The 27,929-nt window shown below is 48.8% G+C and overlaps 1 protein-coding gene across 1 annotated transcript in view; it reads left to right on the top strand.

Moving 5' to 3' along the window:
* LOC143805911 (cytochrome P450 2A13-like) overlaps positions 1-27,929 on the top strand; it is a 116,145-nt gene that overhangs the window by 55,182 nt on the left and 33,034 nt on the right. The window contains exons 3-6 of the mRNA XM_077285667.1: positions 1,073-1,222; positions 12,170-12,330; positions 14,211-14,387; positions 15,055-15,196. Of these exons, the coding sequence (XP_077141782.1) occupies positions 1,073-1,222; positions 12,170-12,330; positions 14,211-14,387; positions 15,055-15,196 (630 nt within the window). The remainder of the gene's footprint in view (positions 1-1,072; positions 1,223-12,169; positions 12,331-14,210; positions 14,388-15,054; positions 15,197-27,929) is intronic.

Raw genomic sequence — 27,929 nt, 5'->3', positions numbered from 1 at the left:
ATTGGGAGAGGAGCAAGAGTTCCCGTGGCATCAACTTCTGTGCTGAATGAAGGATTAGCTGTGTAGAAAGATGCTACCTGTCATTGTAACCCTGTCTGTGATTATACTGATCCTGCCGAAAAGCTTTCTTTAAAGAACAGTAAGCATAAGTCTAAAAAAGCCCCTATGTAAATGTAAAGGCCACTATGTAAATTGCAATATTGCTAAATATTATGTAGATTGTGATATGAAAAAATAAATAAATTTGCTTGGTTTAAACAAAAGGTCATTTTTGATGATACATTCACATTAAATTAATAATTAATTTACAATAAATTGATCATTTCAATGAGAATTATGCAATATTGTTATATCTATAAAATTTAATTTTGGTAAAATGTGTACAATAGCTGGATGGTGGGAGACCAATAATTAAATCTTTTCTCGTTATTTCATCTGACAGAGGGAGATGTAGGGCAGTTAACGGGTATTAGAGTTTTTTTTAAATATTAAATATTCTATATTATGAAGTTGCAAACATTACTGAATATACTAAATTTGAATTTAAGTGAAAAAAACCTTGAGTCATAAGGTTTTTAATGGGGTTGTCAGGTATTAAAAAATCTAAAGTTTTAGCGACTTTCCTCCTGGTACAATCCCATAATAAAAAACAAGTACAATAATTATGAACAATTCAAGCCACCGACTGGTACAGGAGGAGAGAGGACCCTGCCCATGAGGGCTCACAGTCTAAAAGGGATGGATGAGGATACAGCAGGTGAGGGTAAAGCTGATCGTGCAGCGGTATAGTGAAACAAGAGTTGATGCTGGCTGTAGACTTTGTCGGAAGAGGTGGGTCTTCAGGTTTTTTTTTAAGGTTTCACAGTTGGTGAGAGTCTGATATGTTGGGTAGAGAGTTCCAGAGTAGAAGGGATGCACGGGAGAAATCTTGTATGCTATTGTGGGAAGAGGATATAAGAGTAGAGTAGAGAAGGAAATCTTGGGAGATATATAAAAAGTTAAATTTTTGGAAGACAACATCCATGTGTTTGAAATCCTAGACAACCTTTCAATCCAATGTTTAAACTTACAGGGGTTGTTGGAAGCAATGGAGAAAGATGGAAAATTCTTCGTCGATTTTCACTGACAACTTTGAGAAATTTTGGAATGGGAAAGAGAAGCATTGATGAAAGAATCCAAGAAGAAGCCCGGTGTCTAACTAAGAAAATCATGAAAGATAAAGGTGGGTGCAATTTTCAAAAATATGACTAATGTTATCGGGATGGCCATGCATATTGGATGGCTGTTGGCCAACAACATTAGTAGGGAAGCCCCTATGAACATGCTCATTTAGACTGGGTGTATAATGAATTGGCCGAGTTGAAATTCAACTTCTTTCACAATGTTAGAATTATATAACAATCAGGATGGCTCAAAGAGAATAGATATATGGCTAATCCACTGGCATTGAGGAGTATGATAAACACTAGCTGTTTATAGCCAGCTAAGGGTACTGTCTCACAGTGGCACTTTGATCGCTACGACGGTACGATCCGTGACGTTCCAGCGATATCCATACGATATCGCTGTGTCTGACACGCAGCAGCGATCAGGGACCCTGCTGAGAATCGTACGTCGTAGCAGATCGTTTGGAACTTTATTTCGTCGCTGGATCTCCCGCTGTCATCACTGGATCATTGTGTGTGACAGCGATCCAGCGATGCGTTCACTTGTAACCAGGGTAAACATCGGGTTACTAAGCGCAGGGCCGCGCTTAGTAACCCGATGTTTACCCTGGTTACCAGCGTAAAAGTAAAAAAAAAAAAAACGTACATACTCACATTCCAGTGTCCTTCAGGTCCCTTGCCGTCTGCTTCCCGCACTGACTGACTGCCGGCCGTAAGGCAGTGGCACAGCACAGCAGTGACGTCACCACTGTGCTCTGCTTTCACTTTTCGGCGGCACTCAGTCAGTGCGGGAAGCAGACGGCAAGGGACCTGAAGGACACCGGAATGTGAGTATGTACGGTTTGTTTTTTTTTACTTTTACGATGGTAACCAGGGTAAACATCGGGTTACTAAGCGCAGCCCTGCGCTTAGTAACCCGATGTTTACCCTGGTTACCCGGGGCCTTCGGCATCGTTGGTCGCTGGAGAGCTGTCTGTGTGACAGCTCCCCAGCGACCACACAACGACTTTCCAACGATCACGGCCAGGTCGTATCGCTGGTCGTGATCGTTGGAAAGTTGCAGAGTGTGACAGTACCCTAACGCTCGGCATGCTCATTGCTATCTAATTAAGGCTGCTAGTGATTAAACTAAAGTAAATAATGACAACATTCAATAGCGCTTACGCAGGTGGTAAATTAACTTAAAATGAAGTTAATAACAGTAATAATAATTAAAATCAGAATAATACTCATACATTTTATTCACAGTGTAAAATCAAAAGCAAACTGGATTTGTGTGGTAATGTGTGGGGACAGAGACTCGTGTGGCAATGTGTGGAGATGCAGCCTCATGTGGTAATATGTGAGGACGGAGCCTCATGTGGTAATGTGTTCGGACGGAGCCTCGTGTGGTAATGTGGAGGGACGGAGCCTCGTGTGGTAATGTGGAGGGACGTAGCCTCATATGGTAATGTGTGGGGACAGAGCCTCGAGTGGTAATGTGTGAAGACGGAGCCTCATATGGTAATGTGTGGGGAAAGAGCCTCGAGTGGTAATGTGTGAGGACGGAGCCTCGTGTGGTAATGTGTGGGGAAGGAGCCTCGTGTGGTAATGTGGGGGGACGGAGCCTCGTTTGGTAATGTGTGGGGACGGAGCCTCGTGTGGTAATGTGTGGGGACGGAGCCTCGTGTGGTAATGTGGGGGGGCGGGATTATGTGTGGCAATATGGTGGGGGATGGGATTATGTGTGGCAATGTGGTGGGGGGGCGGGATTATGTGTGGTAAAGTGATGGGGGCAGGATTGTGTGTGGTAATCTGGTGGGGGCGGGATTATGTGTGGTAAAGTGATGGGGTGGGATTATGGGTGGTAATGTGGTGGGGGGTGGGAGTATGTGTGGTAATGTGGTGGGGGGGTGGGAGTATGTGTGGTAATGTGGTGGGGGGGTGGGATTATGTGTGGTAATGTGGTGGGGGGCGGGATTCTGTGTGGTAATGTGGTAGGGGGCGGGATTATGTGTAGTGATGTGGTGTGGGGCGGGATTGTGTGTGGTAATGTGGTGGGGGGTGGGATTGTGTGTGGTAATGTGGTGGGGGGCGAGATTATGTGTGGTGATGTGGCAGGGGCGGGATTATGTGTGGTAATGGGGTGGGGGGTGGGATTATGTGTGGTAATGGGGTGGGGGGTGGGATTATGTGTGGTAATGTGGTGGGGGGCGGGATTATGTGTGGTAATGAAGTGGGGGGCGGGGTTATGTGTGGTAATGTGGTGGGGGGGCGGGATTATGTGTGGTAATGTGGTGAGGGTGGGATTATGTGTGGTAATGTGGTGGGGGGTGGGATTATGTGTGGTGATGTGGTGGGGGGCGGGATTATGTGTGGTAATGAAGTGGGGGGCGGGGTTATGTGTGGTAATGTGGTGGGGGGGCAGGATTATGTGTCGTAATGTGGTGGGGGTGGGATTATGTGTGGTAATGTGGTGGGGGGCGGGATTATGTGTGGTGATGTGGTGGGGGGCGCGATTGTGTGTGGTAATGTGGTGGGGGGGTGAGATTATGTGTGGTAATGTGGTGGGGGGCGGGATTATGTGTAGTAATGTGGTGGGGGGGCAGGATTGCGTAGTAATATGGTGGGGGCGTGATTTTATGTGGTAATGTGGTGGGGGGCGGGATTGTGTGGTAATGTGGTGGAGGGGCGGGATTATGTGTGGTGATGTGGTGGGGGTGGAACTACTGTGCAGGGGGTGGGATTATCTGAGGTAATTTGATGGGGGCGGGATTATGTTTGGTGATGTGGTGGGGGGTGGGATTATGTGTGGTAATGTGGAGGGGCGGGATTATGTGTGGTATTGTGGTGGGGGGATTATGTATGGTAATGTGGTTAGGGGGCGGGATTATGTGTGGTAATGTGGGGCGGGATTTTGTGTGGTGATGTAGTGGGGGGGCGGGATTCTGTGTGGTAATGTGGTGGGGGGCGGGATTATGTGTGGTAATATGGTGGGGGGGCGAGATTATGTGTGGTAATGTTGTGGGGGGCAGGATTATGTGTGGTAAAGTGGTGGGGGGGCGGGATTATGTGTGGTAAAGTGGTGGGGGGCGTAATTATGTGTGTTAATGTGGTGGGGGCGAGATTATGTGTGGTAATGTGGTGGGGGGAGGGATTATGTGTGGTAATGTGGTGGTGGGTGGGATTGTGTGTGGTAATGTGGTGGGGGCGGGATTGTGTGTGGTAATGTGGTGGGGGGCGGGATTGTTTGTGGTAATGTGGTGGAGGGGTGGGATTGTATGTGGTACTGTGGTGGGGGGCGGGATTCTGTGTGGTAATGTGGTGGGGGGCGGAATTATGTGTAGTAATGTGGTGGAAGGTAGGATTATGTGTGGTAATGTGGTGGGGGGAGGTGTCATGATCTCCATGGCCAGAGAACTAGCATAAGCCTATATAGGAACAAGCTCTTGGAAGATGGTAACTGTACTGACCATGAACTAAACCTACCGCACAACTAGAAGTAGCCAGGTAGCATGTCCTACTTTTTATCCCTATATGCCCAGCGCCGGCCGGAGAACTAAATAATGCTAGCAGAGGGAAATATAAGACCTGACTCACCTCTAGAGAAATGCCCAAAAAGGAGACAGAGGCCCCCCACATATATTGGCGGTGATTTTAGATGAAATAACAAACGCAGCAGGAAAATAGTTTTAGCAAATTTGAGGTCCGCTTTCTAGATAGCAGAAGACAGAAAGCACACTTTCATGGTCAGTAGAAAACCCTAACAAAACACCATCCAGAAATTACTTTAGGACTCTGGCATTAACTCATAATACCAGAGTGGCAATTCCTGATCAACAAGAGCTTTCCAGACACAGTAACGAAACTGCAGCTGTGAACTGGAACCAAAAAACAAAAACAAACAAGGACGAAAGTCCAACTTATCTAGTAGATGTCTGGGAGCAGGAACAAGCACAGAGAGGCTTCTGATAACATTGTTGACCGGCAAGCAACTAACAGAGAAGCCAGGTTATATAGCGACACCCAGATCTGATGAGAACAGGTGAACAGGGAAGATGATGACACAAGTTCAATTCCACCAGTAGCCACCGGGGGAGCCCAGAATCCAAATTTACAACAGTACCCCCCCCTCAAGGAGGGGGCACCGAACCCTCACCAGAACCACCAGGGCGATCAGGATGGGCCCTATGAAAGGCACGAACCAGATCGGAGGCATGAACATCAGATGCAGTGACCCAAGAATTATCCTCCTGGCCGTATCCCTTCCACTTGACCAGATACTGGAGTCTCCGTCTGGAAACACGGGAGTCTAGGATTTTCTCCACAACGTACTCCAACTCACCCTCAACCAACACCGGAGCAGGAGGCTCAACGGAAGGCACAACCGGTGCCTCATACCTGCGCAATAACGACCGATGAAAAACGTTATGAATAGAAAAGGATGCAGGGAGGTCTAAACGGAAGGAAACAGGGTTAAGAATCTCCAATATTTTATACGGACCGATGAACCGAGGCTTAAACTTAGGAGATGAGACCCTCATAGGGACAAAACGAGAAGACAACCACACCAAATCTCCAACACAAAGCCGAGGACCAACACGACGGTGACGGTTGGCAAAAAGCTGAGTCTTCTCCTGGGACAACTTCAAATTGTCCATCACCTGCCCCCAGATATGATGCAATCTCTCCACCACCGCATCCACTCCAGGACAATCCGAGGATTCCACCTGACCGGAGGAAAATCGAGGATGGAACCCCGAATTACAGAAAAACGGGGACACCAAGGTGGCAGAGCTGGCCCGATTATTGAGGGCGAACTCCGCCAATGGCAAAAAAGCAACCCAATCATCCTGGTCAGCAGACACAAAACACCTCAGATATGTCTCCAGGGTCTGATTAGTCCGCTCGGTCTGGCCATTAGTCTGAGGGTGAAAAGCAGACGAAAAAGACAAATCTATGCCCATCCTAGCACAGAATGCCCGCCAAAATCTAGACACAAATTGGGTTCCTCTGTCAGAAACGATATTCTCAGGAATACCATGCAAACGAACAACATTTTGAAAAAACAGGGGAACCAACTCGGAAGAAGAAGGCAATTTGGGCAGGGGAACCAAATGGACCATCTTAGAAAAACGGTCACACACCACCCAGATGACAGACATCTTCTGGGAAACAGGCAGATCTGAAATAAAATCCATCGAGATGTGCGTCCAAGGCCTCTTAGGAATAGGCAAGGGCAACAATAATCCACTAGCCCGAGAACAACAAGGCTTGGCCCGAGCACAAACGTCACAAGACTGCACAAAGCCTCGCACATCTCGTGACAGGGAAGGCCACCAGAAGGATCTTGCCACCAAATCCCTGGTACCAAAAATTCCAGGATGACCTGCCAATGCAGAAGAATGCACCTCAGAGATGACTCTACTGGTCCAATCATCAGGAACAAACAGCCTATCAGGCGGACAACGATCCGGTCTATCCGCCTGAAACTCCTGCAAGGCCCGCCGCAGGTCTGGAGAAACGGCTGACAAAATAACTCCATCCTTAAGGATACCTGTGGGCTCAGAGTTGCCGGGTGAATCAGGCTCAAAACTCCTAGAAAGGGCATCCGCCTTAACATTCTTAGAACCCGGTAGGTATGACACCACAAAATTAAACCGAGAAAAAAATAATGACCAGCGCGCCTGTCTAGGATTCAGGCGCCTGGCGGTCTCAAGATAAATCAAATTTTTGTGGTCAGTCAATACCACCACCTGATGTCTGGCCCCCTCAAGCCAATGGCGCCACTCCTCAAACGCCCACTTCATGGCCAAAAGCTCCCGATTCCCAACATCATAATTCCGCTCAGCGGGCGAAAATTTACGGGAAAAGAAGGCACAAGGCCTCATCACGGAGCAGTCAGAACTTTTCTGCGACAACACTGCCCCAGCTCCGATCTCAGAAGCGTCGACCTCAACCTGAAAAGGAAGAGCCACATCAGGCTGACGCAACACAGGGGCAGAAGAAAAACGGCGCTTAAGCTCCTGAAAGGCCTCCACAGCATCAGGGGACCAATTAGCAACATCAGCACCCTGTCTAGTCAAATCGGTCAATGGCTTAACGACATCCGAAAAACCAGAAATAAATCGACGATAAAAGTTGGCAAAGCCCAAAAATTTCTGAAGACTTTTAAGAGAAGAGGGCTGCGTCCAATCACAAATAGCTTGAACCTTGACAGGATCCATCTCAATGGAAGAGGGAGAAAAAATATATCCCAAAAAGGAAATTCTCTGAACCCCAAATACGCACTTAGAACCCTTGACACACAGAGAATTAGACCGCAAAACCTGAAAAACCCTCTTAACTTGCTGGACATGAGAGTCCCAGTCATCCGAAAAAATCAGAATATCATCCAGATACACTATCATAAATTTATCCAAAAAATCGCGGAAAATATCATGCATAAAGGACTGGAAGACTGAAGGGGCATTAGAAAGACCAAAAGGCATCACCAAATACTCAAAGTGGCCCTCGGGCGTATTAAATGCGGTTTTCCACTCATCCCCCTGCCTGATCCGCACCAAATTATACGCCCCACGGAGATCAATCTTAGAGAACCACTTGGCCCCCTTTATGCGAGCAAACAAATCAGTCAGCAACGGCAATGGGTATTGATATTTAACCGTGATTTTATTCAAAAGCCGATAATCAATACATGGTCTCAAAGAGCCGTCTTTTTTTGACACAAAGAAAAAACCGGCTCCTAAGGGAGATGACGATGGACGAATATGTCCCTTTTCCAAGGACTCCTTTATATATTCTCGCATAGCAGCATGTTCAGGCACAGACAGATTAAATAAACGACCCTTTGGGTATTTACTACCCGGAATTAAATCTATAGCACAATCGCACTCACGGTGCGGAGGTAGTGAACCCAACTTGGGTTCTTCAAAGACGTCACGATAATCAGACAGGAACTCAGGGATTTCAGAGGGAATAGATGATGAAATGGAAACCAAAGGTACGTCCCCATGAGTCCCCCTACATCCCCAGCTCAACACAGACATAGCTCTCCAGTCAAGGACTGGGTTGTGAGACTGCAGCCATGGCAATCCTAGCACCAAATCATCATGTAGATTATACAGCACCAGAAAACGAATAGTCTCCTGGTGATCCGGATTAATACGCATAGTTTCTTGTGTCCAGTATTGTGGTTTATTATTAGCCAATGGGGTGGAGTCAATCCCCTTCAGAGGAATAAGAGTCTCCAAAGGCTCTAAATCATACCCACAACGATTGGCAAAGGACCAATCCATAAGACTCAAAGCGGCGCCAGAGTCGATATAGGCGTCCGTGGTAATAGATGACAAAGAGCAAATCAGGGTCACAGACAAAATAAATTTAGACTGTAAAGTGCCAATGGAAACGGATTTATCAAGCTTTTTAGTACGCTTAGAGCATGCTGATATAACATGAGTAGAATCCCCACAATAGAAACACAACCCATTTTTCCGTCTAAAATTCTGCCGCTCGCTTCTGGACAGAATTCTATCACACTGCATGCTTTCTGGCGTCTTCTCAGTGGACACCGCCAGATGGTGCACTGGTTTGCGCTCCCGCAGACGCCTATCGATCTGAATGGCCATTGTCATGGACTCATTCAGACCCGCAGGCACAGGGAACCCCACCATAACATCCTTAATGGCATCAGAGAGACCCTCTCTGAAAGTAGCCGCCAAGGCACACTCATTCCACTGAGTAAGCACAGACCATTTACGGAATCTTTGGCAGTAAATTTCAGCTTCATCTTGCCCCTGCGATAGGGACATCAAAGTTTTTTCTGCCTGAAGTTCCAAATGAGGTTCCTCATAGAGCAACCCCAAGGCCAGAAAAAACGCATCCACATTGCGCAACGCAGGATCCCCTGGTGCCAATGAAAAAGCCCAGTCTTGAGGGTCGCCGCGGAGCAAGGAAATCACAATCCCAACCTGCTGTGCAGGGTCTCCAGCAGAACGAGATTTCAGGGACAAAAATAACTTGCAATTATTTCTAAAATTCTGAAAGCCAGATCTATTCCCTGAGAAGAATTCCGGCAAAGGAATTCTCGGCTCTGATACCGGAGCATGAACAACAAAATCTTGCAAACTTTGTACTTTCGTGGCGAGATTATTCAAACCTGCAGTTACACTCTGAAGATCCATTATAGACAGGTGCACACAGAGCCATTCAAAGATTAGAAGGAGAGAGAAAAAAAAGAAAGATTGCAGCATAGACAGACTGGCAAGTGATCCAATTAAGAGCACAAAAAAAAAAAAAAAAAAAAAAAACTCTCAGCAGACTTCTTATTTCTCTCCTTTCTCAGCCAAGGATTTTAACCCTTTAGTGGGCCGGTCAAACTGTCATGATCTCCATGGCCAGAGAACTAGCATAAGCCTATATAGGAACAAGCTCTTGGAAGATGGTAACTGTACTGACCATGAACTAAACCTACCGCACAACTAGAAGTAGCCAGGTAGCATGTCCTACTTTTTATCCCTATATGCCCAGCGCCGGCCGGAGAACTAAATAATGCTAGCAGAGGGAAATATAAGACCTGACTCACCTCTAGAGAAATGCCCAAAAAGGAGACAGAGGCCCCCCACATATATTGGCGGTGATTTTAGATGAAATAACAAACGCAGCAGGAAAATAGTTTTAGCAAATTTGAGGTCCGCTTTCTAGATAGCAGAAGACAGAAAGCACACTTTCATGGTCAGTAGAAAACCCTAACAAAACACCATCCAGAAATTACTTTAGGACTCTGGCATTAACTCATAATACCAGAGTGGCAATTCCTGATCAACAAGAGCTTTCCAGACACAGTAACGAAACTGCAGCTGTGAACTGGAACCAAAAAACAAAAACAAACAAGGACGAAAGTCCAACTTATCTAGTAGATGTCTGGGAGCAGGAACAAGCACAGAGAGGCTTCTGATAACATTGTAGACCGGCAAGCAACTAACAGAGAAGCCAGGTTATATAGCGACACCCAGATCTGATGAGAACAGGTGAACAGGGAAGATGATGACACAAGTTCAATTCCACCAGTAGCCACCGGGGGAGCCCAGAATCCAAATTCACAACAGGGAGGGATTATTTGTGGTAATGTGGTGGGGGGCAGGATTGTGTGTGGTAATGTGGTGGGGGGTGGGATTGTGTGTGGTAATGTGGTGGGGGCGGGATTGTGTGTGGTAATGTGGTGGGGGGCGGGATTGTGTGTGGTAATGTGGTGGGGGGCGGGACTATGTGTGGTTATGTGGTGGGGGGAAGGATTATGTGTGGTAATGTGGTGGGGGGCGGGATTATGTGTGGTAATGTGGTGAGGGGGTGGGATTGTGTGTGGTAATGTGGTGGGGGGCGGGATTGTGTGTGGTAATATGGTGGGGGGATTGTGAGTGGTAATATGGTGGGGGGCGGGATTGTGTGTGGTAATGTGGTGGGGGGCGGTATTGTGTGTGGTAATGTGGTGGGTGCGGGATTGTGTGTAATAATGGGGTGGGGGGTGGGATTCTGTGTGGTAATGTGGTGGGGGGCAGAATTATGTGTAGTAATGTGGTGGAGGGTAGGATTATGTGTGGTAATGTGGTGGGGGGAGGGATTATTTGTTGTAATGTGGTGGGGGGCAGGATTGTGTGTGGTAATGTGGTGGGGGGTGGGATTGTGTGTGGTAATGTGGTGGGGGCGGGATTGTGTGTGGTAATGTGGTGGGGGGCGGAATTATGTGTAGTAATGTGGTGGAGGGTAGGATTATGTGTGGTAATGTGGTGGGGGGAGGGATTATTTGTGGTAATGTGGTGGGGGGCAGGATTGTGTGTGGTAATGTGGTGGGGGGTGGGATTGTGTGTGGTAATGTGGTGGGGGCGGGATTGTGTGTGGTAATGTGGTGGGGGGCGGGATTGTGTGTGGTAATTTGGTGGGGGGCGGAATTGTGTGTGGTAATGTGGTGGGGGGCGGGATTATGTGTGGTTATGTGGTGGGGGGAAGGATTATGTGTGGTAATGTGGTGGGGGGCGGGATTATGTGTGGTAATGTGGTGGGGGGTGGGATTGTGTGTGGTAATGTGGTGGGGGGCGGGATTGTGTGTGGTAATATGGTGGGGGGATTGTGAGTGGTAATATGGTGGGGGGCGGGATTGTGTGTGGTAATGTGGTGGGGGGCGGTATTGTGTGTGGTAATGTGGTGGGTGTGGGATTGTGTGTAATAATGGGGTGGGGGGTGGGATTGTGTGTTGTAATATGGTGGGGCAGGATTGTGTGTGGTAATGTGGTGGGGGGCGGGATTGTATGTGGTAATGTGGTGGGGGCGGGATTGTGTGTGGTAATGAGGTGGGGGGCGGGATTATGTGTTGTGATGTATGGGGGTGGAGCTACTGTGCAGGGGGCGGGATTAGCGAGTAATCACAATGCCTCTTATATATATAGATTAACATGAGCTTGCCATACAAACCAGTTCATTGATCTGCAGAGTACTCCTACTGTGTAGCAATGGCTAAAACTCGCCAAGTGTGCAAGATCCTTCAAGACCCAAGTTTGGGTTGGCACACGAACCATGGGCATTGGTGTAGCAAGCTGAAAGGCACACGGAAACAGTTTGGAATCTCAGAAGCAGCAGGATGAATGAAGTGGAACTTAGCAGGGATGAAAGCAAGTAAAGCACAGTGTGCACATAAGGTGGACAACCCAAAGCAGAGATCTAGATGCTCAATCCCAAGATAAAGGTGTTTCTGTCAATGCGCCTTAAATAGATGTAGGGAGATGATGTCATTTTTCCATGCTGGGCAACCTGCCAAACCCAATGTGGAGCACAACACAGGGCAGTGAACCCATAAGATTGAAGCAAAGCCTGGGTTAACCAGGACAGGTGTGCAACAGCAATCTTGCCATTGTCCATATTTTCCTAATGTCTCTAGCGTATTGTATAGCTTATATACAGTAACTAAACCAATAACTGATAGCTTGTATAAATAAACCAATAGCTGACAGTGTCTTTATATTTTCTTACAGATTCTCCAATTAACCCACCAAATATAATGAGGCCTGCTGTTTCCAATGTTATTTGCTCCGTCGTATTTGGAGATAGATTTGACTACGAAGATGAAAAATTCTTGACTCTTTTGTCATATATTGATGATATTTCCCACCGGATAAACTCTGGTTTTGGACAGGTAAATACTACAAAAGGTACATCATAAAATGGATAAGAGAGAAATGTAATTAACAAGAAATTACAAAAATAAAAAGACATCACTCGTTATGGCAACTTCTGCCCGCATGACTAAAGGATGTCAGGACTCTTTGGCTCCCATCAGAAATGTCTGCAGCGTTGGCACAAAAATGGAATAGAATCTATTGTGCTAATTTAAAAGTTGTCAGGCTAAAATGAAACATGGATGTGTACAAAATAAACAAATTAGGCATACTCACACGCTTTCAGGTTCATGGATCCAGCACAGAAATGGTTCTCTACGACTGAAGCATAACATTACTATATTTCCATCAGAGGACTGTTAAGTAGGGATGGGCAAATGCGAACTGTAAAGTTAGTGGTCCATACCAAACACCTAGTGTCCATGCATGAACCCCCAAACATGGACATCTCCCTGAATTCAGAGTTACTGTTTGGGTTTGGCAGCCGAACATCATGCGTTTCTCCAGCTGTTATCTGTGTGACTGCACAAAAAACACCCGCTCTGATCAGTAGCAAGTTCATTACCGCCGGTCAGAGCCCGGTGGTTCCCAAGCTGTCATACAGATGACAGCGTGTGAGCCAGCAGATGTAAATATCAGTAAAAAAGTTAGCACAGGTCACAGGCGTCGGTTCATGAGAGTGCTACTTTCATCATTGTATGCCGGGACTCACTGATAGCAGCGAGAGCAGACGTACGATGATGAAAGTATTCAGCAGCTTGCGTCTGTGCAATAAATAAATAAAATAAAAAATGTCTTGGGACCCCTCTATTTTTGATAACTAATGCAGCAGTCAGCTTTATATCGGCTGGTTATCAGAATTAGTGGGGTTCCACAGCAATTTTTAAATTATTAAAATAATTGAATAAACGATGTGGGGTTTGACAACCGGCTAAGCTAACGCACACAGCTGGGGTATGGTATTCTCAGAATGGGATGGAGTCATGAATTTTGGTCCTCCTCAACCTAAAAATAGCAGGTCGCAGCAGCCCCAGAAAAGGCGCATCTATTAGATGAACCAATTCTGGCACTTTGTCTTACTCTTCCCACTTGCAATAGTGGAGTCTCAAATGGAGCAACATTTGTGGGGTTGAGGTCAGATTTACAATCTCAGCTGACATCAAGCCCAGAGGTTAGTAATAGAGAGATGTCTATAAGACACCCTATTACTAACCCCGTATTAAAAATAAAATAAAGACACACACAGAAAAAAGTCCTTTGAATGAAATAAACACACAGAAAAACTCCTTTATTTTCAATAAACACTCCCCACCCTCTTTTACCCATTTATAAATATAAAATTAAAAATAATAAAACACCATGTTCCTCACCTGTCCAACGAAAATCCGTTTGCCCACAAAGAAGCCAAATCTGCATCATCTGAATTGCATGGCTGAGCGACGGCATGATGCCACTGCTCAGCCGTGAATGCAGGAGACACTGAGCTGAGCCTGAGAACCGCTGCCTGTAATAGGCGGTAACCTCAATGATGCTACCCCAGGTCACTGAAGCTGCGCTCCAAATATTGATTTAAATTTCTCTTTTGTTTATTCACTTTGTATTTTGTTAATTGATCAAAATAAACTGTTAACAACCACTTGAAAGCATTTTTACTTTCATCATTTTTTTTCACACCTGCCTAAAAGGATGGCATAGTGCTATAACTGTGAGGGAACTCTAGACACAAAACAGAATTTATTTAATGAAACATGGCTGTCTCATTTTTAAGTTTAGAAACACTGAAGTCAAGAAAAAAGCAAAAGAAAAAAACAGTTTTGTAAAGGTGAATAATGAATATATATGACTCTAAACCAATCAAATAATACTATGGTTGTTTGTCTATTGCTTCTTTCCTTAGCTTTATAACAGGTTCCCAGCCATAATGACCTACATTCCTGGTCCTCATCAGACGACTATTAAAATTGCTCACAGCCTGAAACAATTTATTAAAGATATGATAAAGATCCATCAAAACACCCTGGATGAGAACTTCCCTCGTGACTTCATTGATTGTTTCCTCATGAGGATGGAAGATGTGAGTGTTTAGAAAATATTAGATCATCAGATCTTTAAGGGTGACATTTTTTGTATAGATCTTTGAAAATAAGTAATTGAAATCAATCATTCTAGTTTGTTGACATTTTTTCACAAATAGTTGTTTTATAAAGTGTGATGCTGAGTCACGTCTCACGGACAAGCTGTGAGATGGGATAGTCGAGGTGTCTGACGGATCCAAGAGACAAAGGCATAGACAAGTAATGGTCCAAGGTCAAAATACCAGGAGGATAGCAGATCAGAGAAAAAGGGTTAAACAGAAAGATACGGTCAGAATGAGGTCCAAGATCACACTTAGCTGAAGCTATGGCTGACAGCTTTCTGTGACTGCCTGCTCACTTAAACATCTAAACAATCAGGGGAATTGGAAGCACCTTATGAGAGCTCAGAATCTCCCAGTCTCAGAATGGACAGACGAGCTGTCAATAAAGACACAGACAACTTAGCATGCCCCTGAAACAGACTGTACAACTGAGCTGTCAGTCACTGCACAGACAGCTCGTCACATCCTTGCACCAGACTGGTCAACTGAGCTGTCAATCACTGCAAAGACAGCTCAGCACTAAGGGGTGGAATCGTTATATAAAGTGCGCATGGGTATTTTACTATTTTTTAGAATTAAAAAATAATTCATTTTAATTTTTTAGGAAAAAAAGAATCCAAACACTGAATTTCATGAGGAGAATCTACAGGCGACAATATTAGACTTATTCTTTGCTGGAACAGAGACGACCAGTATGACACTGTCGTATGGATTTCTTTTACTCTTGAAATATCCTGAAATACAAGGTGATCGTCTTAATGCATTTTTAAATTATTTAATATGCTCATCACATACAATTGTAGCTGTATTTAGTGCAGGAGTAAAAGTCTGACTCAGCCCAAACTCCTGACACACAGAAAGACACAAGTTTAAAAATGATTAGGTGCCTTCACCTTGTTGCAGCTTTTTTCTCTAGTATCAACCAAGTCTACTAATGTAATTGGTTTCTTGTTTGATGGAAACAAAGAATAGAATTATTCTACACCCTGCCCTCAAAACTTTAATTTAATATACACTTGAAATTCATAATGCCCTCTCTGAACAAACCATCAATCATAATTTAGAAGATCAATTTCAGCAGAGCTCACAACGAGTCTAAACTTTGTTCTAAACCAATAGAATTTCTTATAATCATATTTCAGGGGTAAACATTTGGGGCAAAGATTGATTGAGGACAATTAATGACTATGGTAGAGCAGAAACCTAAACCTTTGCTGAAATTTTGATTGTGCCTCATAGGCATAGATTCATATAGCTCTAGGCACTGTGTATGAAGCCATATGGTGTCTTTACAATGACTCCGGTGTAGAATGGCCCAAAATACACAATGAGATAGAACAATGAAGTAATTCTTTTTCTCAAGAATTCCATTTAATTCTATCTACATACCTGTTTGAACTGAACAAAAAATAGGGCAGTTACATGTGGCCTGCACGGGCACACCACCCTCACAGCACAAGACCAAACACTCAGCCAGGACCCCCACCTTCAAGTAACGTGATGGGGTGCAACAGATGAGTACTTCACTCATGCCACATTGCAAATAATCACAATAAAATCAGGGGCTGACTAGTTAGAAATTGATACCAGTATGAGCCAGGACAACAGAAGATGGTAAATAGATGGCACACACTCATACTGAGGGGTCAGCCCCATCATGTGAAATAAGCATACTACTTTTATTGTCCTTTTTTATATTCTTTTGGTGTAATGTATATGCTCCTTCTATAGTTACAACTATGCTCGGACTGACCAATGAGTAAATCGGTGAATCACCCAGTAGACCCCTGTGCAGGAGTTGCCCCCCACTCCACCTATATGTGTAGTAGCCAGCACAATATACTTGTTTCACTATGTACAGCTGTACAAGATAAGTATTTAATTGATACAATAAGAAGCTATTCAGCTTATTTTTATACAGAAGCACAAGTAAAACTGTGAATGAGGGCAATGTAATATTTGCATGTAAATAAACAGTAGGTCCCAGAGTCAATGTTACTGGTGGACCCTTGGCACACTGATCACAATCCTATGAGTGATGTTTGTTAGCATGTGGTTTGATTTATTTCTCCATAAATTATTTTTATACTACAGTATTAATAGTGTGATTATTTGTCATCTGTTTCTAGAACATGATGGGAGGACATGAGGGAAGAGAACGAGCATTGTTTTTCTTTAGGGTTGTGTGCAAATTATATCATCTTCTTTTGACATGCCAGTATTGATACCAGCTTTTGACTGGCTATCCCTTGTAAACCATTTATTTATTTTTATGTGTTTTTATTGTCAATATTAGAGATAAGTGAGCACTAAAATGCTCTGGTGCTTGTTGATGGAATCAAGCAACTCCTAATTACTCGAATGCTCGGGGTCAATGTGTCAGGTCTAGTGTTGAGCGATACTTTCCGATATCGGAAAGTATCGGTATCGGAAAGTATCGGCCGATACCGTCAAAATATCGGATCTAATCCGATACCGATACCCGATCCCAATGCAAGTCAATGGGCCGAAAACATCGGAATTAAAATAAACCCTTTCTTAACTTGTAGGTTCATTCTACATGAAGGAAAACAAGTAAGAATAATGTAGGATGTATTGGGGGACGTGGCGGAGACATTAAAGGCACAGAGGTTTAGCCCAATGTAATAGAATAGCAGGTTTTTTGTTTTTTTTTATGACGTTCGGCGGTAGAAAGATTTTGACTATGTTAATTTTTTTTATTTTGTCAGATATTGATGTTTCACTACTTCCACGCCCTTCACCTTCTTTTTTACTTCTCCCACACTTTCTTCTTCGTTATCCTCATCATCAGCTTCTTTGACATCAACTTCTTCACCTTATTCATCTTCTTCTTCATCTTCTACCTATTATTTTTTTTCTTACATTGTTCATATTCTTTTTATTTTACTATTATCTTCATCATATTCTACTTCTTCATCATATTCTTATTTGTGACAGGCATTCCCGTAGTTGTTATCTATAAAAGTTTGAAGATTACACCTTCCGTTCTGCCTGTCACAAAACAGTTACATTTGTCCGCGTTCAGTTTGGCCTGCAGCATCAGGCTTTATCCAGGGGCACCACGAGGAGGAACGGACTCACCCCCATACACTGCTTAGTCTTCTTCTGCTTATAATTTAGATAATATTTTTTGCTCTGATATTTAGTGTTATGCTTAATGTTCTTCTGCTCTTTGTTCTGCAGCCTCTTGTTTTTCTGCTTCTCGGTCTTCCAGGTCGTTGTCGTCTCCAGGGTCGTCGTCTCCGGGGTCGTCGTCATCGGGGTGGTCTTCAGGGTCGTCGTCTCCGGGGTCGTCATCATCGGGGTGGTCTTCAGGGTCATCGTCTCCAGGGTCGTCATCATCACGGTGGTTGTCGTCTCTGGTGTCGTCGTCATCTTAGGGGTGGTCTTCCGGGTCATCGTGTTTAGTCTCTTGAACTTGGAAATGTAGCAGAAGGTACAAGAAGGCTGAGAAAATGCCGAGAACCAGCTGATGGAACTGGAACTCGGATGGCTACCCGAAGGTCCAAGAGCCAATGGAACTACCGAGGACCAGCTGACGTTACTGGAACCCGGTTACTAAGCAGGAGGTACCCGTGCCTGAAAGCACTACCAAGGACCACCTGACGTTGGTGGAACTCGGATACCCAGAGGGAGGCACCTAAGCCAAAGGCTCTGCCCGGAACCAGCTGACGGTACTGGAACCAGGATGGGGAGCAGAAGGTACAAGAGCAAAAGACACTGCCGAGAACCAGCTGACGGTGCTGGAACCCGGATGGGTAGCCGAAGGTCCAAGAGCCAATGGAACTACCGAGGACCAGCTGACGTTACTGGAACCCGGTTACTAAGCAGGAGGTACCCGTGCCTGAAAGCACTACCAAGGACCACCTGACGTTGGTGGAACTCGGATACCCAGAGGGAGGCACCTAAGCCAAAGGCTCTGCCCGGAACCAGCTGACGGTACTGGAATCAGGATGGGGAGCAGAAGGTACAAGAGCAAGTGTCTGCGTGGCTTTTGCAGGACACGATGCCGGCTGCACAGCAGGGGAACAGCTGGCGGTGCTGAACCCCACTGACACATTGGCTGGTGTTTTTCTCTGTGCAGTTGGCAGTACCGGGCCCCAACTGGCGGTGTTAGAGCCCGGGGTCAGCAGGAGGAGGAGATGGAGCAGAGTTTAGGCCGAAGCCTGCACTGGCGGCAGCTTTGGGTCTGTTGTGCCTGCGTGGCTGTTGCAGGACACGTTGCCGGCTGCACAGCAGGGGAACAGCTGGCGGTGCTGAACCCCACTGACACATTGGCTGGTGTTTGGCTCTGTGCAGCTAGCAGTACCGGGCCCCAACTGGCGGTGTTGGAGCCCGGGCTCTGCAGGGGGAGCAGAGTGTAGGCCGAAGCCTACTTGAACCAATTTCAAAGGTAACCTTTAACCCCCCCTCAGGGGTTACAAAGTAGAAGAGCCACAGCTTATGCAGCAGTAGTGCCGCACAAGTCAAAGGTTGCTCTTTTAATTTTGCTCCTTGCACACGCTGAATGAAACACGTATAACATTTAGCCCTTTATACAGTCAAACTGTGTTGGAGGCGCGAGTTCCCTTTGTAATGAGACGCAGCACAGATGTCAAGAATCCCACCTTGGTGCTGGGTGCAGCCTCCTGAGCGTTGTTATTTGCTGTACAGGAGTCTGCGCTGTCGTGTTATCCCCTGGCCTAGCGCTGTTAGCGCTGCCCATCTTCTGACCTCATTTAATGTCGGCCGCTGCGGTTCGCGATGACCATGAATCCCAGCCCCGCGGTGTCTTAACATTGTTAAAACACTGCGGGGCTGTGATTCATGGCCTGGCGCAGCACATATGTTCGCCTCTCGCACTCGGGTCCTTACACCCGCTGCAGACTGTGCGGCGTCAGCTGATCCCTTATCGCATGCCACGGCCATGAAGCCGCACAGTCCGAAGAAGGCGGAAGGAGATGAGGGACAGGCGAACTGATGCACTGCTCATGCCCATCAATCACACCCTCGCAGTCCCAAGAAATAAGACACCGAGGGGCGTTGTGTGGGTCAGGGCGGCCGCAGAGGCGCAGGCAGCCAAACAATGATGCCAGAAGACGGGCAGCGCTACCAAGGGGGTTGCAGCGTGTCATTACAAAGGAAAGTCACACCACCGGGACGGTTAAATGGTCACACAGAGGACACATTTCAGACGTGTTTTCAGTTCCACATGTGCGAGGAGAATACGTTTATGAGCCACCTTGCACACATGCAGCATTACCGCTGTACAAGGTGGCCTTAAAAACGTACAAACGCCTGGGGGAGGGGGGACAGGTTCCCTTCAATTTCAGTTCTTGTGTCTGCGTGGCTTTTGCAGGACACGATGCCGGCTGCACAGCAGGGGAACAGCTGGCGGTGCTGAACCCCACTGACACATTGGCTGGTGTTTTTCTCTGTGCAGCTGGCAGTACCGGGCCCCAACTGGCGGTGTTAGAGCCCGGGGTCAGCAGGAGGAGGAGATGGAGCAGAGTGTAGGCCGAAGCCTGCACTGGCGGCAGCTTTGGGTCTGTTGTGCCTGCGTGGCTGTTGCAGGACACGTTGCCGGCTGCACAGCAGGGGAACAGCTGGCGGTGCTGAACCCCACTGACACATTGGCTGGTGTTTGGCTCTGTGCAGCTAGCAGTACCGGGCCCCAACTGGCGTTGTTGGAGCCCGGGCTCTGCAGGGGGAGCAGAGTGTAGGCCGAAGCCTACTTGAACCAATTTCAAAGGTAACCTTTAACCCCCCCTCAGGGGTTACAAAGTAGAAGAGCCACAGCTTATGCAGCAGTAGTGCCGCACAAGTCAAAGGTTGCTCTTTTAATTTTGCTCCTTGCACACGCTGAATGAAACACGTATAACATTTAGCCCTTTATACAGTCAAACTGTGTTGGAGGCGCGAGTTCCCTTTGTAATGAGACGCAGCACAGATGTCAAGAATCCCACCTTGGTGCTGGGTGCAGCCTCATGAGCGTTGTTATTTGCTGTACAGGAGTCTGCGCTGTCGTGTTATCCCCTGGCCTAGCGCTGTTAGCGCTGCCCATTTTCTGACCTCATTTAATGTCGGCCGCTGCGGTTCGCGATGACCATGAATCCCAGCCCCGCGGTGTCTTAACATTGTTAAAACACTGCGGGGCTGTGATTCATGGCCTGGCGCAGCACATATGTTCGCCTCTCGCACTCGGGTCCTTACACCCGCTGCAGACTGTGCGGCGTCAGCTGATCCCTTATCGCATGCCACGGCCATGAAGCCGCACAGTCCGAAGAAGGCGGAAGGAGATGAGGGACAGGCGAACTGATGCACTGCTCATGCCCATCAATCACACCCTCGCAGTCCCAAGAAATAAGACACCGAGGGGCGTTGTGTGGGTCAGGGCGGCCGCAGAGGCGCAGGCAGCCAAACAATGATGCCAGAAGACGGGCAGCGCTACCAAGGGGGTTGCAGCGTGTCATTACAAAGGAAAGTCACACCACCGGGATGGTTAAATGGTCACACAGAGGACACATTTCAGACGTGTTTTCAGTTCCACATGTGCGAGGAGAATACGTTTATGAGCCACCTTGCACACATGCAGCATTACCGCTGTACAAGGTGGCCTTAAAAACGTACAAACGCCTGGGGGAGGGGGGACAGGTTCCCTTCAATTTCAGTTCTTGTGTCTGCGTGGCTTTTGCAGGACACGATGCCGGCTGCACAGCAGGGGAACAGCTGGCGGTGCTGAACCCCACTGACACATTGGCTGGTGTTTTTCTCTGTGCAGCTGGCAGTACCGGGCCCCAACTGGCGGTGTTAGAGCCCGGGGTCAGCAGGAGGAGGAGATGGAGCAGAGTGTAGGCCGAAGCCTGCACTGGCGGCAGCTTTGGGTCTGTTGTGCCTGCGTGGCTGTTGCAGGACACGTTGCTGGCTGCACAGCAGGGGAACAGCTGGCGGTGCTGAACTCCACTGACACATTGGCTGGTGTTTGGCTCTGTGCAGCTAGCAGTACCGGGCCCCAACTGGCGGTGTTGGAGCCCGGGCTCTGCAGGGGGAGCAGAGTGTAGGCCGAAGCCTACTTGAACCAATTTCAAAGGTAACCTTTAACCCCCCCTCAGGGGTTACAAAGTAGAAGAGCCACAGCTTATGCAGCAGTAGTGCCGCACAAGTCAAAGGTTGCTCTTTTAATTTTGCTCCTTGCACACACTGAATGAAACACGTATAACATTTAGCCCTTTATACAGTCAAACTGTGTTGGAGGCGCGAGTTCCCTTTGTAATGAGACGCAGCACAGATGTCAAGAATCCCACCTTGGTGCTGGGTGCAGCCTCCTGAGCGTTGTTATTTGCTGTACAGGAGTCTGCGCTGTCGTGTTATCCCCTGGCCTAGCGCTGTTAGCGCTGCCCATCTTCTGACCTCATTTAATGTCGGCCGCTGCGGTTCGCGATGACCATGAATCCCAGCCCCGTGGTGTCTTAACATTGTTAAAACACTGCGGGGCTGTGATTCATGGCCTGGCGCAGCACATATGTTCGCCTCTCGCACTCGGGTCCTTACACCCGCTGCAGACTGTGCGGCGTCAGCTGATCCCTTATCGCATGCCACGGCCATGAAGCCGCACAGTCCGAAGAAGGCGGAAGGAGATGAGGGACAGGCGAACTGATGCACTGCTCATGCCCATCAATCACACCCTCGCAGTCCCAAGAAATAAGACACCGAGGGGCGTTGTGTGGGTCAGGGCGGCCGCAGAGGCGCAGGCAGCCAAACAATGATGCCAGAAGACGGGCAGCGCTACCAAGGGGGTTGCAGCGTGTCATTACAAAGGAAAGTCACACCACCGGGACGGTTAAATGGTCACACAGAGGACACATTTCAGACGTGTTTTCAGTTCCACATGTGCGAGGAGAATACGTTTATGAGCCACCTTGCACACATGCAGCATTACCGCTGTACAAGGTGGCCTTAAAAACGTACAAATGCCTGGGGGAGGGGGGACAGGTTCCCTTCAATTTCAGTTCTTGTGTCTGCGTGGCTTTTGCAGGACACGATGCCGGCTGCACAGCAGGGGAACAGCTGGCGGTGCTGAACCCCACTGACACATTGGCTGGTGTTTTTCTCTGTGCAGCTGGCAGTACCGGGCCCCAACTGGCGGTGTTAGAGCCCGGGGTCAGCAGGAGGAGGAGATGGAGCAGAGTGTAGGCCGAAGCCTGCACTGGCGGCAGCTTTGGGTCTGTTGTGCCTGCGTGGCTGTTGCAGGACACGTTGCCGGCTGCACAGCAGGGGAACAGCTGGCGGTGCTGAACCCCACTGACACATTGGCGGGTGTTTGGCTCTGTGCAGCTAGCAGTACCGGGCCCCAACTGGCGGTGTTGGAGCCCGGGCTCTGCAGGGGGAGCAGAGTGTAGGCCGAAGCCTACTTGAACCAATTTCAAAGGTAACCTTTAACCCCCCCTCAGGGGTTACAAAGTAGAAGAGCCACAGCTTATGCAGCAGTAGTGCCGCACAAGTCAAAGGTTGCTCTTTTAATTTTGCTCCTTGCACACGCTGAATGAAACACGTATAACATTTAGCCCTTTATACAGTCAAACTGTGTTGGAGGCGCGAGTTCCCTTTGTAATGAGACGCAGCACAGATGTCAAGAATCCCACCTTGGTGCTGGGTGCAGCCTCCTGAGTGTTGTTATTTGCTGTACAGGAGTCTGCGCTGTCGTGTTATCCCCTGGCCTAGCGCTGTTAGCGCTGCCCATCTTCTGACCTCATTTAATGTCGGCCGCTGCGGTTCGCGATGACCATGAATCCCAGCCCCGCGGTGTCTTAACATTGTTAAAACACTGCGGGGCTGTGATTCATGGCCTGGCGCAGCACATATGTTCGCCTCTCGCACTCGGGTCCTTACACCCGCTGCAGACTGTGCGGCGTCAGCTGATCCCTTATCGCATGCCACGGCCATGAAGCCGCACAGTCCGAAGAAGGCGGAAGGAGATGAGGGACAGGCGAACTGATGCACTGCTCATGCCCATCAATCACACCCTCGCAGTCCCAAGAAATAAGACACCGAGGGGCGTTGTGTGGGTCAGGGCGGCCGCAGAGGCGCAGGCAGCCAAACAATGATGCCAGAAGACGGGCAGCGCTACCAAGGGGGTTGCAGCGTGTCATTACAAAGGAAAGTCACACCACCGGGACGGTTAAATGGTCACACAGAGGACACATTTCAGACGTGTTTTCAGTTCCACATGTGCGAGGAGAATACGTTTATGAGCCACCTTGCACACATGCAGCATTACCGCTGTACAAGGTGGCCTTAAAAACGTACAAACGCCTGGGGGAGGGGGGACAGGTTCCCTTCAATTTCAGTTCTTGTGTCTGCGTGGCTTTTGCAGGACACGATGCCGGCTGCACAGCAGGGGAACAGCTGGCGGTGCTGAACCCCACTGACACATTGGCTGGTGTTTTTCTCTGTGCAGCTGGCAGTACCGGGCCCCAACTGGCGGTGTTAGAGCCCGGGGTCAGCAGGAGGAGGAGATGGAGCAGAGTGTAGGCCGAAGCCTGCACTGGCGGCAGCTTTGGGTCTGTTGTGCCTGCGTGGCTGTTGCAGGACACGTTGCCGGCTGCACAGCAGGGGAACAGCTGGCGGTGCTGAACCCCACTGACACATTGGCTGGTGTTTGGCTCTGTGCAGCTAGCAGTACCGGGCCCCAACTGGCGGTGTTGGAGCCCGGGCTCTGCAGGGGGAGCAGAGTGTAGGCCGAAGCCTACTTGAACCAATTTCAAAGGTAACCTTTAACCCCCCCTCAGGGGTTACAAAGTAGAAGAGCCACAGCTTATGCAGCAGTAGTGCCGCACAAGTCAAAGGTTGCTCTTTTAATTTTGCTCCTTGCACACGCTGAATGAAACACGTATAACATTTAGCCCTTTATACAGTCAAACTGTGTTGGAGGCGCGAGTTCCCTTTGTAATGAGACGCAGCACAGATGTCAAGAATCCCACCTTGGTGCTGGGTGCAGCCTCCTGAGCGTTGTTATTTGCTGTACAGGAGTCTGCGCTGTTGTGTTATCCCCTGGCCTAGCGCTGTTAGCGCTGCCCATCTTCTGACCTCATTTAATGTCGGCCGCTGCGGTTCGCGATGACCATGAATCCCAGCCCCGCGGTGTCTTAACATTGTTAAAACACTGCGGGGCTGTGATTCATGGCCTGGCGCAGCACATATGTTCGCCTCTCGCACTCGGGTCCTTACACCCGCTGCAGACTGTGCGGCGTCAGCTGATCCCTTATCGCATGCCACGGCCATGAAGCCGCACAGTCCGAAGAAGGCGGAAGGAGATGAGGGACAGGCGAACTGATGCACTGCTCATGCCCATCAATCACACCCTCGCAGTCCCAAGAAATAAGACACCGAGGGGCGTTGTGTGGGTCAGGGCGGCCGCAGAGGCGCAGGCAGCCAAACAATGATGCCAGAAGACGGGCAGCGCTACCAAGGGGGTTGCAGCGTGTCATTACAAAGGAAAGTCACACCACCGGGACGGTTAAATGGTCACACAGAGGACACATTTCAGACGTGTTTTCAGTTCCACATGTGCGAGGAGAATACGTTTATGAGCCACCTTGCACACATGCAGCATTACCGCTGTACAAGGTGGCCTTAAAAACGTACAAACGCCTGGGGGAGGGGGGACAGGTTCCCTTCAATTTCAGTTCTTGTGTCTGCGTGGCTTTTGCAGGACACGATGCCGGCTGCACAGCAGGGGAACAGCTGGCGGTGCTGAACCCCACTGACACATTGGCTGGTGTTTTTCTCTGTGCAGCTGGCAGTACCGGGCCCCAACTGGCGGTGTTAGAGCCTGGGGTCAGCAGGAGGAGGAGATGGAGCAGAGTGTAGGCCGAAGCCTGCACTGGCGGCAGCTTTGGGTCTGTTGTGCCTGCGTGGCTGTTGCAGGACACGTTGCCGGCTGCACAGCAGGGGAACAGCTGGCGGTGCTGAACCCCACTGACACATTGGCTGGTGTTTGGCTCTGTGCAGCTAGCAGTACCGGGCCCCAACTGGCGGTGTTGGAGCCCGGGCTCTGCAGGGGGAGCAGAGTGTAGGCCGAAGCCTACTTGAACCAATTTCAAAGGTGACCTTTAACCCCCCCTCAGGGGTTACAAAGTAGAAGAGCCACAGCTTATGCAGCAGTAGTGCAGCACAAGTCAAAGGTTGCTCTTTTAATTTTGCTCCTTGCACACGCTGAATGAAACACGTATAACATTTAGCCCTTTATACAGTCAAACTGTGTTGGAGGCGCGAGTTCCCTTTGTAATGAGACGCAGCACAGATGTCAAGAATCCCACCTTGGTGCTGGGTGCAGCCTCCTGAGCGTTGTTATTTGCTGTACAGGAGTCTGCGCTGTCGTGTTATCCCCTGGCCTAGCGCTGTTAGCGCTGCCCATCTTCTGACCTCATTTAATGTCGGCCGCTGCGGTTCGCGATGACCATGAATCCCAGCCCCGCGGTGTCTTAACATTGTTAAAACACTGCGGGGCTGTGATTCATGGCCTGGCGCAGCACATATGTTCGCCTCTCGCACTCGGGTCCTTACACCCGCTGCAGACTGTGCGGCGTCAGCTGATCCCTTATCGCATGCCACGGCCATGAAGCCGCACAGTCCGAAGAAGGCAGAAGGAGATGAGGGACAGGCGAACTGATGCACTGCTCATGCCCATCAATCACACCCTCACAGTCCCAAGAAATAAGACACCGAGGGGCGTTGTGTGGGTCAGGGCGGCCGCAGAGGCGCAGGCAGCCAAACAATGATGCCAGAAGACGGGCAGCGCTACCAAGGGGGTTGCAGCGTGTCATTACAAAGGAAAGTCACACCACCGGGACGGTTAAATGGTCACACAGAGGACACATTTCAGACGTGTTTTCAGTTCCACATGTGCGAGGAGAATACGTTTATGAGCCACCTTGCACACATGCAGCATTACCGCTGTACAAGGTGGCCTTAAAAACGTACAAACGCCTGGGGGAGGGGGGACAGGTTCCCTTCAATTTCAGTTCTTGTGTCTGCGTGGCTTTTGCAGGACACGATGCCGGCTGCACAGCAGGGGAACAGCTGGCGGTGCTGAACCCCACTGACACATTGGCTGGTGTTTTTCTCTGTGCAGCTGGCAGTACCGGGCCCCAACTGGCGGTGTTAGAGCCCGGGGTCAGCAGGAGGAGGAGATGGAGCAGAGTGTAGGCCGAAGCCTGCACTGGCGGCAGCTTTGGGTCTGTTGTGCCTGCGTGGCTGTTGCAGGACACGTTGCCGGCTGCACAGCAGGGGAACAGCTGGCGGTGCTGAACCCCACTGACACATTGGCTGGTGTTTGGCTCTGTGCAGCTAGCAGTACCGGGCCCCAACTGGCGGTGTTGGAGCCCGGGCTCTGCAGGGGGAGCAGAGTGTAGGCCGAAGCCTACTTGAACCAATTTCAAAGGTAACCTTTAACCCCCCCTCAGGGGTTACAAAGTAGAAGAGCCACAGCTTATGCAGCAGTAGTGCCGCACAAGTCAAAGGTTGCTCTTTTAATTTTGCTCCTTGCACACGCTGAATGAAACACGTATAACATTTAGCCCTTTATACAGTCAAACTGTGTTGGAGGCGCGAGTTCCCTTTGTAATGAGACGCAGCACAGATGTCAAGAATCCCACCTTGGTGCTGGGTGCAGCCTCCTGAGCGTTGTTATTTGCTGTACAGGAGTCTGCGCTGTCGTGTTATCCCCTGGCCTAGCGCTGTTAGCGCTGCCCATCTTCTGACCTCATTTAATGTCGGCCGCTGCGGTTCGCGATGACCATGAATCCCAGCCCCGCGGTGTCTTAACATTGTTAAAACACTGCGGGGCTGTGATTCATGGCCTGGCGCAGCACATATGTTCGCCTCTCGCACTCGGGTCCTTACACCCGCTGCAGACTGTGCGGCGTCAGCTGATCCCTTATCGCATGCCACGGCCATGAAGCCGCACAGTCCGAAGAAGGCGGAAGGAGATGAGGGACAGGCGAACTGATGCACTGCTCATGCCCATCAATCACACCCTCGCAGTCCCAAGAAATAAGACACCGAGGGGCGTTGTGTGGGTCAGGGCGGCCGCAGAGGCGCAGGCAGCCAAACAATGATGCCAGAAGACGGGCAGCGCTACCAAGGGGGTTGCAGCGTGTCATTACAAAGGAAAGTCACACCACCGGGACAGTTAAATGGTCACACAGAGCACACATTTCAGACGTGTTTTCAGTTCCACATGTGCGAGGAGAATACGTTTATGAGCCACCTTGCACACATGCAGCATTACCGCTGTACAAGGTGGCCTTAAAAACGTACAAACGCCGGGGGGAGGGGGGACAGGTTCCCTTCAATTTCAGTTCTTGTGTCTGCGTGGCTTTTGCAGGACACGATGCCGGCTGCACAGCAGGGGAACAGCTGGCGGTGCTGAACCCCACTGACACATTGGCTGGTGTTTTTCTCTGTGCAGCTGGCAGT

This window comes from Ranitomeya variabilis, chromosome 2, assembly GCF_051348905.1.
Source record: "Ranitomeya variabilis isolate aRanVar5 chromosome 2, aRanVar5.hap1, whole genome shotgun sequence".
NCBI classification, from domain to species: Eukaryota; Metazoa; Chordata; class Amphibia; order Anura; family Dendrobatidae; genus Ranitomeya; species Ranitomeya variabilis.
This window is presented reverse-complemented; position numbering and strand designations above follow the sequence as displayed.